Source organism: Myotis yumanensis, unplaced genomic scaffold (assembly GCF_028538775.1).
Source record: "Myotis yumanensis isolate MYYU_CA2020_CCGP unplaced genomic scaffold, mMyoYum1.0.hap1 SCAF_12, whole genome shotgun sequence".
NCBI lineage: Eukaryota > Metazoa > Chordata > Mammalia > Chiroptera > Vespertilionidae > Myotis > Myotis yumanensis.
The window spans coordinates 31884942-31899998 of NW_027223763.1; the positions used below are offsets into that span (position 1 = coordinate 31884942).

General features: G+C 39.4%; 1 protein-coding gene across 3 annotated transcripts in view; it reads right to left on the bottom strand.

Moving 5' to 3' along the window:
* The window catches only part of NAA35 (N-alpha-acetyltransferase 35, NatC auxiliary subunit), a 46760-nt gene extending 33878 nt beyond the window's left edge, over window positions 1-12882 (bottom strand). Inside the window, exons 1-6 of one of the 3 annotated variants that reach the window (XM_070431405.1) lie at window positions 12660-12882; window positions 11831-11959; window positions 6882-6915; window positions 4657-4771; window positions 3290-3364; window positions 1055-1222 (exon numbers count right to left, since the gene is read on the bottom strand). In XM_070431405.1, the coding sequence (XP_070287506.1) occupies window positions 1055-1222; window positions 3290-3364; window positions 4657-4771; window positions 6882-6915; window positions 11831-11954 (516 nt within the window). In that variant the 5' untranslated portion in view covers window positions 11955-11959; window positions 12660-12882. Of the gene's footprint in view, window positions 1-1054; window positions 1223-3289; window positions 3365-4656; window positions 4772-6881; window positions 6916-11830; window positions 11975-12659 lie in introns of those variants that run through there. The other 2 variants (XM_070431406.1, XM_070431407.1) reach the window with 2 other exon arrangements.
* Between the last annotated feature and the right edge of the window lie 2175 nt (window positions 12883-15057).

Sequence of the window (15057 nt, forward strand, 5' to 3'; positions counted from 1 at the left end):
ATTTTTAATCCATTCAACATCTGACTATTTAGTCAGGGGCACTGACCTCTTTTCCCTTAGCTTGTCAAATAAAAAAAAGATAACAGCCAACACAACAATAGCCGTCTGGTGTGAATGACTCAAAATTATACCTTTATTTTGGTCAGATGGGCAGAAAAATTATATTTTTTGGTGTGCCGCACAATTAGTTCATGTGTGCCACAAGATGAAAAAGATTGAAAATCGCTGCCCTAAAATATTCCTCATATTTTTGTTTTCTTTAGTTCTCTCTCATCTAAAGCCTGAAAGTAAAGCACTCTTAAATTATAGTTTATAAGAAACTTGAGTGCAGAGGTTGGCTCTTTTATTTTCTTTGTGAATCTCCACAATAGCCAGAACAAAGTACTCTGCACATAATGGATACTCAACGAATGGTACTGATAGAAAGAACATACCCTAGGATGAAAGTCCTTTCTTAGAACTGGATTATTTTAGCCAATATATATGTAAATAGCAATAGCAATAGCACTAGTTTTAAAAATTGTTTTTATCTATACATGTTACAAAAATATGTATCATATAATCATTTAAATACATAACAGTGAATAAGCTTCAGGGATTTAAATTGCAAATAATGGGTTAAAAAATGGTATTTCTTAACAACAACAATAAGAGATACCTTTTTTTACCCCATTATTTGCAATTTAAATCCCTGAAGCTTATTCACTGTTATGTATTTAAATGATTATATGATACATATTTTTGTAACATGTATAGATAAAACAATTTTTAAAACTGTGCTATTGCTATTTACATATATATTGGCTAAAATAATCCAGACAAGTGGCGGGGGGGGGGGGGGGGGGGGAGGGTAGAGAGCAACCAAAGGACTTGTACGTATGCATATTACCATAACCAATGGACACAGACACTGCGGCGATGGGGGCTTGCACAGGGTGGGAATGGCTGTGGGGGGAGGGAGGGGTCAAACAGCGAAAAAGGAGACATATGTAAAACTTTAGACAATAAATAAATAAATAAATGGTATCTCACACTTACAATTACAAAATCTTACCTCTTCAAATACAGCAGCTTTATTTACTTTTTCCCTTGCAATGTCACAGATTTTCAAGATTCCAAGAGCAAAAGCTTTCATGGCAGGATCTTCTATAAAGTCTGGATTATGAATGTAAAGACATGTAAAGACTGTCTGTGCCAAGGAGTGGCCTTCTAACCATGTTATCTATAAAGAAATAAAACAATGCATATGTTTAAAGTGACAGAGTCTGCAAAGTCTAAACTGATCCAACAGTCAAAGACCAAAGTGCCACAGACCCAAGTAAATATAATATTAATAACAAGATTTAAAAGGTGATTAAAGGGAAGGTCAGTAAAGACAAAAAAGTTAGAATTCACTTTTCATTGACTAAAGTCTTTTAAGAGTCACATACCATAAATATGATTAGCTAAAAGATATAAATATGGAAAGCATTCTTATATATAATTCAAGTTTGCAATATACTTGAAACTAATGAAATTAAGTATCTCCAAATATGGCATCCAAATGCAATCAATTCCCCATGCAGTCAATAAAAATCCATAAACTAGGGAATTTACAATTTTAGAACTAGGTCCCAACTCACTCATTCAGCTCTTCTTATCTCATCTAGTATTACCACAAGAAACATACAATGGTTTTATTGCCCCCCCCCCCATCTCTAATTCAATATCCCCAACGAGATGAATCTTTCTAAAACACAAAAAAGCCGAAACTGGTTTGGCTCAGTGGATAGAGCGTCGGCCTGCGGACTGAAGGGTCCCAGGTTTGATTCCGGTCGGGGGCATGTACCTGGGTTGCCGGCATATCCCTAGTGGGGAGTGTGCGGGAGGCAGCTGATCGATGTTTCTCTCTCATCAATGTTTCTAGCTCTCTATCTCTCTCCCTTCCTCTCTGTAAAAAATCAATAAAATATATTAAAAATAAAATAAAATAAAACACAAAAAAAATCATTCAACACTATTTTACTGAGTAGTTACAATGGGCCAGGAACCATGTGCTCAAAGCTGGGAATATCTATAGCAGCCAAAACTGAGTAACTATTATGCCCCAAGTGCTATGCTATTTTCATATATTCTATCTCATTTCCTAACACTTTGAGGAGAATGATATTTTTCTCCTTTTACATATAAAAAAACAAAGTCAGAGAGTGTAAATAATTTTGTCCAAGTTTTATATAATTATATTTTACATTAAGTCCAAGAATTCTGCAATAGAGCAAGACACATACTGCTGCATTACAAAATGAGAAATGCATATGAAAATTACTATAATTAAGGTATGTATTTTGTATTACCAGTATGCAGAAGATTTTCCAGACTAAAAGCCATCTGCTTATTAAAGGCCAAACTCTTAGCTACAGACCCAAGAATCTCATACTAATAACGGTTGCTCAACTTTGACAAAAATCCTCCCTCTTGCCTCCATTTGACCTATGGGACTGTAAACTGCTAAAAAGTAAGAAAGATATCTTTGAGGGAAAGAAACAGCTTTGGGGGAAGAAGGATCAGGATCAAGACTTTGGTTATGCCCCTTCCTAGCAATGTAATCCTAGGCAAATAAGATTATATCAGATATTGAATAGAGCTGATATAAGACCTAAGTGAAAAATATAGAAGTACTTATTTTTACACTGGCAAGGAAGACTTACTAAATGACCAAATGAATAAAATTTACATATTTCTAAGATAATAATTTAAAAATTTAAAAAGGATGGTTAAAAAGTGGGAAAAAAAAAGAAAAAAAGAAAAGCAGTACAAATGAGAATTTTGCCACAATTAATCAATACTGTTTAGGGAAGACAACTTATCCAGCATATAGAAAGCACCACAAAATTTTCTTCATCTTCAAAACCATGGCCAGTTTCGTATAATTCACTCTAGATTAGGAAAAATCTCTCCAAAGCCAATCCAAAATCTTTGTTTCAATTCTATGCTTCTTTATGGAACCTTTCAGTTACAGATTTGTTTCCCTGGGTACCTTGAGAACAAAAAGGGTCCTTAGGGTAATAGCTACACTATTATCTTCACTAGAAAGAAAATATCCCCTTTTCCAGAAACTGAGATTTTAAAATCACCAGATGAGTAGATAAAATACTATTTCCTATAGCGTAACTTGGCCTGTCAATCTTTTGTACACCTTACTAGGCCAAGCATTACATATATTTCATACTCAACATCAGTGTGTATACTTTTAAAGATTCAGGTAAGTCATAGTTTTAAAATTAACCAATAGTGTTACTTTGATTCTTACCAAACAGCAAAAACATGTATCCATTATCCCTATCAATTCCGGCAAGGTGAGGTCTTTAATTTTAATGGTACCATCCTAAAAAAGGAGGGGAAATATGACATATAAACAGAAGTTTTCAAAATTTATGTACAGTAGCATTTTGCAAATGCTATATCAGATCCATGCATTTTGGCTTTCAAAAATTAAGTATTTAGAAATAGCAATACTAAGAGCACTCTATCTCACCATCTGATAAAACTAAGATGCCAAATTAACTCTGTATTCTTAAAAGTAATATATCTGAAACAGGTCTTCAGTAAGAAAAATCCAAGCCTCTTTCATTTGAAACAGAATAAAGGACTTTATAAAGAACTGAAAAGCCAAACTAACAAGTATTTTAAAAGCAGTTCAAATTAGTTTCAAGCATTAACATGAATCATTTTAATGAATCAAAACTTACAAAGAACAAAATAAACATTTAAAAAAATATACTTCCCTTAAGTTGGTTAATTATACTACTTACAAATTTTGTTTACAATATCCATTTACTTAGCAAATTTTTTTCATAAAATATGCAAAATTAAACTCTGTGGTAACTATGAATGAATTTCTAAATCAATTCTCAATGAGTAAATTTCAAATTCACTGCCACAGGCATTTTTTTAAAAAAATATATTTTATTGATTTTTTACAGAGAGGAAGGGAGAGGGATAGAGAGTTAGAAACATCAATGAGAGAGAAACATCGATCAGCTGCCTCTTGCACACTCCCCACCGGGGATGTGCCCCCAACCAAGGCACATGCCCCCGACCGGAATCGAACCTGGGACCCTTGAGTCCGCAGGCCGACGCTCTATCCACTGAGCCAAACCGGTTCCGGCATGCCACAAGCATTTTATTTAATATGTAATAGATAGGTTATGGGTTTGATCCCTGGTCAGAGGGAGTACAGGAGGCAACTGATGGATACTTCTCACATTGATGTTTCTCTGTCTCTCCCTTCCTTCCCTCTAAAAATCAATGAAAACATATCCTCAGGTAAGGATTAAAAAATATATAATAAAAAATAATATATTAATAGATAAAATTTAATCCTTAAGCCAATTACTCTGGCATTTGAATATATACTCAAATGCTTTCAAAAATCAATTTTTATAATGCACACACAAAATTAGAGCAAACTTTTAATGAAGACCTTAAATAATTTTCAGATTTCCATAGAAAGAGATAACTAAAAGTTATAAATAACTCATTTATATATCTGAGATACTCTTAGAAAATTAAACTTTAAGTAATACACTAAGTTTCATTTTCATTACTAACCAAAAATGTTTTAAAATGTGAATAACAAATAATAAAAGAAAACACAAAAAGCACAATGGTGACTACCTTGATAGCTTGTTCAAAATTGAGAACTTTTCGATTAACTTGGTTTCCAATCATGCCAGCATCCATCTTGGGATCCATCATTTCAATGGCAGACATGGCTTCAAAAAGTCCAAATCTACAAATAAAAAAATTGAGCCCACAAATTGTTTCTGAACTAGAAGCTTATCCAGATTTCCACAATGGTAAAAAATTATAATAGTACTTAAAATAACTTCATTATTTTATGTACTTAATATTTAAGTCTTTCCAACTTGCTAACGCTTCAATTAAATAACCTTCCTATAACACAAAAATTCTTCCATGTACTTGTCAATGAAATTACTTTACATGCACTGTGGAAGAGAAAACAAAAGATGAATTTTGCACTTCTTTCAATAGGCTGGGCATTAGAAATTTTTGGAAAAGACATCAACTGACCTATTTCAACTTTATTATTGTTGGGTTTTTCTTTCAGCACTATGAACTTGAAAAAAAATGAAACTAGGTTTTATAAATTAGTAGTCACATTTAATATTTGGACCACGTTTTAGTCTTGGGTGCTCAAAACACTAGAGCAGCAATGATCAACAGAAATATAATGTGAGCCATAGAGATAATTATAACTTTCCTAGTAGCCACACAAAAAAGTAAAAAGAAATAGATAAAATTGATTTTAATAACATGTCTTAACTCAATATGTCCAAAAGTTTTTTTAATTGATCCTTAGTATTTAAAATTACTAGTGAGATATTTTGCATTCTTTTTTGCATACTAAGGTTTTTATTCCAATGCATATATTATGCCACATTTCAATTTGGGCCAGCTGATAGCCATGTGTGGTTACTGGATAGCACAGCTCTGGAACTTTGCTTCTAGTAACATCAACACTTCACCTAAGGTCTCTAAGGTCACCAATTTTCCTTCTTCCTGCTGCTTCTTTAAGTTTTAAGAAAGTAGCATCTTAGAGAATCAGAACCTATGTTAACATTTAAAAATAAACCATTAAACAAACAAACAAAACAAAAAAACAGAACCAGGAGCCTCAGATTAGAGTCCAATTTCTCAGGATATCTATCTAAGTGGAATTTTGTTCAAATATAAGTGATAAACAAAATCTCTTGTAGTCATGTCATTTAGATATAACAATTATAGCAATATTTCATAAAGGTTTGGCCCTAAGCTAGAATCAGTTCTTGTCATCAGGGCCTTAAAAACATTTTTTGGAAAGATAGACATGCACACATGAAATAATTGAATAACCAAGCAGGGCAAATATTTAGCTAGGCAAAGTAGGTAAGGGAAAGTAAGGGTGAAAGGAAAAGGGTGTACAAAGGTATAGAGGCTGGAACTGGCTGGGGTAAAGGGAGCACACAGTCACCCTCAGGAGGTGCTTGCTCCGCCTGCTTTCTCAGAGTTGGAGACCTCCTATGAGAAAGAGGGGAAGCATGATGTAAACTCGCTTTACTCCAGTAAAGGGAGGCTGTATTTCAAATCTCTCTGGTCCCTTCTATTCTACTGAACTGTGCTTCAGCACAATATCTGTATGATGCAGTTTGAGGATTTTAAAAATTGTCTTCTGTATATATAAATTACAGAATTTAATTAATCCTATGGCTGGCAGTCTGGAGACCCTTACCAATTTTACATGCTCAATTGAGAGTCCTGAGAACGCTTAGTGTTTATGTTCCCTAGTAGTTATGGCCTCTAGAGAGCCTGTGCTATTTTTTGTTTATGAATGTATACTGAACAAATATATGGGACTCTGTAATCCACATAATGCGCCAAAGTATTTTTTGTAGAACATTAGTCCTATGAAGATTCCATGAAATAAAGTTTCCATGGTCAACAGCATTTTGGAAACTCTATACCAGAGGGACTGGGTATATTAGCATATTAGCTTTTGGAGGGGAGAGAGAGAAAGAAACACCTGTGTGAGAGAGACACATCGATTAGTTGCCTCCTGCATGCACTCCAACCAGGGTTGTGGATCGAACCTGTTACTCAGGTACGTGTCCTTGACCAGAATCAAACCTGAGGCCCTTTGGTCCACAGACTGACTCTCTAACCACTGACACAAACATTTCATATCACAAACTAGGGTCTGCTGAACCTATATAGTTCACTAAGGTTAAAGATATATTTATAATTAGTTTTACTTTTATAGCTTTCAATATAAAATTACTCAGACTTCAAGGAACACTACTGCACATGAGAAAAAACAAATACTTAGGGCACAATATACTTACAGCTTATCATGAAGCAGTTCTCCCAACTTTAATTCTAAAAGAAACAAAGAGAAAAATCCTTTAAATGCTAAGAAAAAAATAAAACAAAATGCTAGTACCTGAAAAATGTGCTTGCATTAGTTTTCTAAGATATGGTTGTATTATTTCTACTCAATTACTAACTCAATGGCTTCTACACAGTGAACATTTAAATATTAACCATAAACTAAACTTTTAAGAATTAATAAGCAACCCATCAAGGGCCAAAATAATCCAATTAGAATTATCAACCTCATTTTAAAAAATCACTAGTGTTCCCTTAAATAAACTTTTTTATAGAACTGCTATTTCTCAGGTTGTTTTTAAACCAGTTGGTGTCAATCTAATGTCTTTTATCTTTGAAAGTGTTAAAACTATTTTTTAATTATATTTTAGTTAAATAATATAGAAAACACTTGCATAAACAGCTAATGAAAACACTGTTCATCCTCTATAAAGCAGTTCTCAACTGCAACTGCATATTAGTATCAACTGGGGAGCATTTGAAAATTTCAGTCCAAGCAGCACCCCAAACCAACTAGGGGTGGGGCTTATGCAGTGGTTTTAAAGTACTCCAAGTAATATCAATGAGCTGGTAAGGCGGGAACTAAGCCATCAAAGAGAGAAGAAAATGGCTTAGTCAATAAAGCTTTGGCCTGCAGACTGAAGGTTCCTGGGTTGGATTCTGGTCAAGGGCACATGCCTGGTTGTGGGCTCGATCCTCAGTGGGGGGCATGCAGGAGGCAGTTGATCAATGATTCTCTCTCATCATTGATGTTTCTATCTTTCTCTTCCTCTCTGCAATAAAAATATCCCATATAATAAAGGCATAGTATGCAAATTGTCACCTTGACTGGGAGTTGTCCAGGAGTTTGACCAGGGGTCGGGGCCGGCTGGGGAAAGGGAGGGAGCCAGCAGCAGCTGGCCACCGGGGAAGGGAGGGAGGCCCTGGCCGGCAGCTGGCAGCCGCTAGGGACCCTACCAGTGCACAAATTTCGTGCACTGGGCCTATAGTCTATCCATATATATAAAACCCTAATATGCAAATAAACCGAACAGTGGAACAACCAAACAACTGGTCACTGACATGCACTGACCACCTGGGGACATGTGTGGAATATGGCGGGTGTCGGCAGCAGGTGGCAGAGTGTGGAACATGGCAGGCATCAACTGTAGTGGGATGGTGGAGTAGGTGAGCGGGGGCGCCAGACCAAGGCGGGGTGCCGGTCACTGTCATTGGGGTGGGCCTCTGGTGGTTACTGAAAATTCTTTGCTCCCGCATGCCACAGTCCCACCTGGCGCTCGCACCCGCTGCCGGCACCTGGCACCAGTCCCGAACTGCCAAAAGCCTTTAGTTCTAAATCTACATGTAAATGACAATTAGTTCTATATCAACTTTTTAGTTTCAAGAAGTACACCTCACATTTGTGCCACTTGAGAAAATTCAAGAGGTAATTATGGAGAAGTTAATAGGATGGTTTGATGTTGGCAACAAAATGACATGCTACCCTCTCTCAATCCACACTGAAGCAGAGATTAAACCATATCTCCTACTTGAGGTCCTTCCATCAGGAAGCAAAATTATTCACTGTTCCTCAAACATAAAAACTGTATCTGACTCTAATGGTTCATCTCAGTCTAGAACAGCGGTTCTCAACCTGTGGGTCGCGACCCCTTTGGCGGTCGAACGACCCTTTCACAGGGGTCCCCTAAGACCATCTTGCATATCAGATATTTACATTACGATTCATAACAGTAGCAACATTACAGTTATGAAGTAGCAACGAAAATAATTTTATGGTTGGGTCACAACATGAGGAACTGTATTTAAAGGGCCAGAAGGTTGAGAACCACTGGAATAATTCCCTATGTTCACTTAGAGCAGTGGTTCTCAACCTTGGCTGCACATTAGAATCACCTGGGAATCTCTTTAAAATCCTGATTTCTGGGCCTCATCCTCCGGAAATTCTGTTTCTTTGTTACTAATGTTGTGGCCCCACCCCATAACAAAGAAACAGAATTTCTGGAGGATGAGGCCCAGAAATCAGGATTTTAAAAAGATTCCCAGGTGATTCTAATGTGCAGCCAAGGTTGAGAACCACTGACTTAGAGAAACTCAACCATTTCTTTAAGCCCCAACTTAAGCCATATGTATGTCATAAAACCTTTCCCATTTAGGTTCATAATAACAGCCCTTTAATATAGATCACTTAAAATCAGTGCAAGATGATAGGTATGAGATCCACTAATAGTCTAAGATCTCTGAGTACAAAAACTACACTGTAACTTACACTTCTTTCTCTCTTCCTTAGATTGCCCATACCAGTACATGGGCAATCACCCAACTCCCAGTCTAATGTTCTTTCCACTCTCTCTCTTAGGCATATTTTAATTGAACACATATTTTAAGAGTAAAAGGGTAGGCACATGATTTATCATTCTGCTTATATTCAACTGGCTCCCTTTCCATCTGCAGCTGCTCCAAGTCTTCACTCCTCTCCTTAAGAGCACTGTTCTAAAAACACCCTACTTCACCACCAAAGACCTAACCTTCTTGCTCACTAATGTAGAAGCCATCAAGGTGTGAATCCCTCCACCATTCCTCTCCATCACTTAGAAATAGACCTGTATCTTCACATCCTAACCTCAGTTCCTCCTGTCTCATTATGTCCCTACTAGAGGCCCGGTGCACAAAATTTGTGCATGAGTAGGGTCCCTAGGCCTGGCCAGCAATTAGGGCTGATGGGGGCTTTCTGGCTGCCAGCTGGGGCCTCCCTTCCCCAGCTGCTGGCTGAGACCTTCCTTCATTCTGCACTGCCCCCTGGGGGTCAGTGCATGTGATAGTGAACAATCAAACTCCCGGTCTCTGGGTCAAACGCCCGAGGGGACACTTTGCATATTAGCCTTTTATATATATAGATTTCCCCCCATCCCCAAGTTAATTTCTCTACCATGTTTTTGAGCCAATTCTCTCTTAAAGTTCAAGCTCTCACTCTTTGTTCCTTTCTCTTATTTTCAATCTCCCACCTCAGTAAGGCTCTTTCCCCTCATACAAACATGCTCATTTATCCAATCATTTATGCCCAAACATTTATCGAACTTACTATATGTCAGGAAATGTTCTGTGTGCTGGGGTTACTGACAAGATCTCTGCACTCACAGAGTTACAATCCAGTGGGTGAGACTGATAATAAATAATAACTGAAAATGATAATTTATGACAGTAGGTAAATGTTATGAAGAGAATAAAACAGGGTGATTTAACTGAGCTGGAGTTGGCTAGAAGGGGGTGAATCTGCTTAGATTGGTTGTTTTGACAAGTCTTCACTGGAGAGGTAACATTTTAAGTGCTCAGGAGGGAGCCAGCTACGCGAAGACCTAGGGGTAAAGTAATTTAAGGTATGAAAAGCAAAATATTCAAAGAAGGAAGGACCATGTTGTAGTGCTTAATAAGATAAGGATTTAAAACTAAACACAGCCCTAACCAGTTTGGCTCCTTGGATAGAGCATTGGCCTTCTGACTAAAGGGTCCCAGGTTTGATTCCGGTCAAGGGCACATGCCCAGGTTGCAGGCTCGATCCTCAGTGGGGGGTGTGCAGGAGGCAGCTGACCAATGATTCTCTCTCATCATTGAGGTTTCTCTCTCTCTCCCCCTCTTCCTTCCTCTCTGAAATCAATAAAAATACATTTTAAAAACCAACCAACAAACAAAAAACACAACTAAACATAAATGAGCCCAGTGGGACAGTGGTACAAAAATGAAATCTTGCCCTGACTGATGTGGCTCAGCTGGTTGGAGTGTGGTCCCGTACCTTGAAAGATGGTGGGTTCCAGTCCCAAGTAAGGGCACATACCCAGGTTGTGGGTTCGATCCCCCGTTGGGGCATGTTTGGGAGGCAACTGATTGATGTTTTTCTGTCACGTTGATGTTTCTCTCTCTCTCTCTCTTTCAAATCAATAAAAAATGCTAAGCGAAATAAGCCAGTTGGAGAAAGATAAATATCACATGATCTCACTCATTTGCGGAACATAATGAACAACATAAACTGATGAACAAAAAATAGAGCCAGGGGGAAAAATATTTTAGAATATAGAAGTAATCCTGTTATTTGCAGATTTTTAATATTTCCTACAACTTTTGTGATATCATACTATGTTAGTACAGTTTTGGTAATATTATTATACTTAAAATTCTTTTTTTTCCTTGAAATATTAATGTTTGCTGCATGTAATATTTAAGATCGTTTTTCTGTAATAATTGGTGTTTATTGCATGTAACATTATTATATATTTAAGATCATTTTTCTTGAAATATGAAAAAATAAAATAAAAACCTAGGCCCTGAGGGGAAAAAAATAAAAATAAAAAAACATATCCTCAGGTGAGAATTAAAAAAAAAAAAAAAAAAGATATCTGAGTGGTGGGCAGGCACCAGATCATAAAGGCCATGGGGAAGAAGTTGAAATTTATTCTATATGCAACAGGAAGCCCCTGGAGGATCTTAAGCAGGACATGACATAATCTGATCACTTTCAAACCTCAAACAGACAATAATACTACTGTCTTTAGGTCAACATATTCCATTTACACAGTTCAAAATTATTGCTAAATACTCTAACCTTTAGTTAAAAAGTGAAGAAAATTTTAATAGAAGTGCCTCAACATCTTTATTTAATGCTCTATTATATACACACATGTATATACATACATATATATATATATATATATATATATATATATATATATATATACTGGCTTTAAATGAAAGTTAAACCTAGAGGATAGAGAATGAATGAGTGTGGTTAACAAAACTTACATAAAGCACACTTATCTACTGACTTGATTTACGGAGACACTGCCAAAATCACAATCAAGATTTGATGTTACCTTTGCCCAGATTCTGAACTTCCAATCCAAATATCCAAACTCACCTCGACAAGCGTCTTCAAAATCTTGAGTGATGTCCACCCAGTTTGCACTGCTTTTTTCCATCTTTTCGGGTATACTGAGCTCCCATCCTGAATCATCGTCTTCCACGGACGCTTTCATAACCATGATGCCTGCAGAATTAACACCTGGTGTGAAAGACGGGATGGACGTCGTTTTCAGGGCCAGCCTATCTGCAAGCCCCTGTGTGCCTAAGTCGGGGATGAAAATCTCACCAAAGTGTTTCAGCCCAGCTCTCCTGAGTTTGCGGCTGGTATTGGAAAAACATGTCTTCATACAATGAAGTCTCACAATCATTACCACCACTGCGGCTCATCGACTTAGCCAACCACCTACCAGAGCTCACAAAGAGTTTGCCTGCTCACTATCTCAGGAGGAAAAGCACACCTCATGCCAGCACTGGCCCCAGCAGAAGCCACTCCAGAGCTTCCGACATTCGACTCAGGCCAAGGCATCCTTCAGGGTCCCCTCTCCCAACGACTCCGGTGAGGGTGACCCCCCACCTGCCAGGAGACGACGGGCCGCCTCTCCCAGCCCGCAGGACCCCGGCACAGCCTGGCCGAGAGGCGCGGCGCGCGGGAGCGCCCCGTGGGGTCCCCCACGCCAGGCCCAGAGCAGGGGTGCACCTGAGGCGGGGACGCGCACCCCCTCCCGACCGGGTCAGCACGCCCCGGCCCCACAGGGCGCGAAAGCAAGGGCAGGGCTATTGTCGCGCGGAGTGCGGGCACACGACGGCCCGGGTCTTCGCCCCGGTAACACCCATCAAGGCCGGGCCTCGGCGGGCAGCGGGTGTCCGGGAACCCCAGCTCCTACCTGAAGCGCGGCGGTAGGGCCGGGGCCGCAGGGTGACCTGGCGTCCCCAGGATCTGCCACAAGAGCGGGGTCTGAGCGCTCAGACACGGGAGACAGGAAGTCTCAATGGCTCCGCACGGGCGGTCCCTACCTACCACTCCAGTGGCCACCCGCGCCGCCAGGCACCGAGCAGACCGCGGAAATAACGACGCCTCCCCTGCCGCCGCCGCTGCCGCCCCCTCCCCTTAACTCCGCTCGCCTAGCTGCGTGCGCGCATGCGTACGCCCGGAGCGCGCGACCCCGCCCCCCTCCCTCACCCTCCGGGACTTCGCGCTGCCCGGCCACACCCCTTCCCTCGCCTCGGCCACCGTCCGGCCTATGGCTGCCGTCTTTTCTTCTCGCGTAAATACCGCCAATCGCGAGACCGGAAAATACCTTCCTGCTCCGTCTATGGCCCAGTCCCAGGGTAGTGGGCGGGTCCCAGTAAGGGGCGGGGCCTGGGGCGCAGCCCGCCCCGCCCCGCCCCGCCCCGCCCCGCCCCGCGCGGCTCCCTGGGAAATTCTTAGAAAGGTGACGCGAGGCTCCAGAAAATATGGAGGCGTCGGGAGACCCTATGCATTGCAGTCTGGAATGAAGAGCCGGCTCCTGCAGTTCCACGGAGCTAGTGCTGCCCGGCACCAGGTTTATGTTTTCTGGAGAGCGCCTGCGGGTTTCTGGAGGAAAAATAGGAACACAACATCTGCAGGCTCAAGCCGCCCATTTTCTTTTAAACTCCTACAAAAATTGTAATAAAAGAGTCAGTTTCAAAGTGGGGTTACGTCAGTAGCCTGGTACGGGTAAGGAACGCATCTTGACCACGACATACCCATTAAACTTTAAAAGAAGTCACCAAATGTTAACTAGGGCGTGGAGCAGCTGGACCTTTCTTGTTGCTGATGGGAATGCAAAATGGTTACAACTACTTTGGTAAATTACAATAAGGTTATGCACTTAAGTGTTCCAGCAATCCCACTGCTAGGTATTTACTTAGGAATAAAAATGTGCTTGTACATTAATTTTCATAGCTTTATTTTTAATGACAAAAAGCTCGACACAACCCAAATGTTCATCAACTGGTGAACTTGGGGCGTAGCCATACGATGTAATTAATAGTAATTATCAACAAACGGGTGAGCTACTTAACATGCAGGAACACATCTCAGAATAAATTATGTTGAGCAAAGGAAATCATAGTTTGGGCAAAAGAGTATGATTCCATCTATGTGAAACTACAAAAAGACAAATCTAAACTACAACGACAGAAAACAGAACAGTGACTGCTGGGGGTGTCAAACGATTCACTGGAATAGGACTAGGTAATCCGAGGTGATGGAAATGTTTTGTATCTTGATTATGTTGATCGTTATATGGGTGTATGCACGTGCAAAAATTCATTGAAATAAAAAAATGCATTTTATTGTTTGCAAGCCAAACCTCAAGTTGATTTAAAAAAAATAAAGAATACATCTATACAGGATAATACGTTTCCTAAGGGCAGGAGCTTTGCCTATTTTGATTAAACCTGTATCTCGGCAGCATTTAGTGCAGTGATGGCGAACCTTTTGAGCTCGGCGTGTCAGCATTTTGAAAAACCCTAACTTAACTTTGGTGCCGTGTCACATATAGAAATTTTTTCATATTTGCAACCATAGTAAAAGATTTATATTTTTGATATTTATTTTATATACTTAAATGCTATTTAACAAAGAAAAATCAACCAAAAAAATGAATTCGCTTGTCAGAGGTGACATAGGTTCGCCATCACTGGCTAAATCAATGGTTGGTATATAGTAGGCACTCACTAAATACACTCAGGCCAGGACCCCTGTGGCTCAGTGGTTGAGCATTGACCCATAAACCAGGAGGTCACTGTTCCATTCTGATGGGGCACATGCTGGGGTTTCAGGCTCCATCCCCAGTAGGGTGCATGCAGGAGTCAGCCAATCGATGTTTTTCTCTCTCTCTCTCTCTCTCTCTCTCTCTCTACCTCTGCCTTCCTTTCTCTCTCAAAATCAATAAAATAATCTTTAAAAAAGAAAGGAAGGAAGGAAGAGCCAAATGTCTGTCCTTTATGGCTTTATCTCATTGAAGGAGAAAATGATCTTTACTGTGCTACATTACCATAATCCCAGCAATTTGGGTAACGACACATTGCAAGAAGTATGTTGCTACAAAATAAAACATATTGGTGTGGAAACTGCAAAGTAAATAGGGAAATTTAAAATTGTCTTCCCTTAAATGTTACACTAAATAGTTACTGTTCAGTAACCTAAAATAGTTTATAATGTTTGTTAACTTACACACTAACCTTTAAGTATATTAGTATTTGTTATAAAACCAATATAAAAAATTACTCATAGCCTAGCCAATTTGGTTCAGT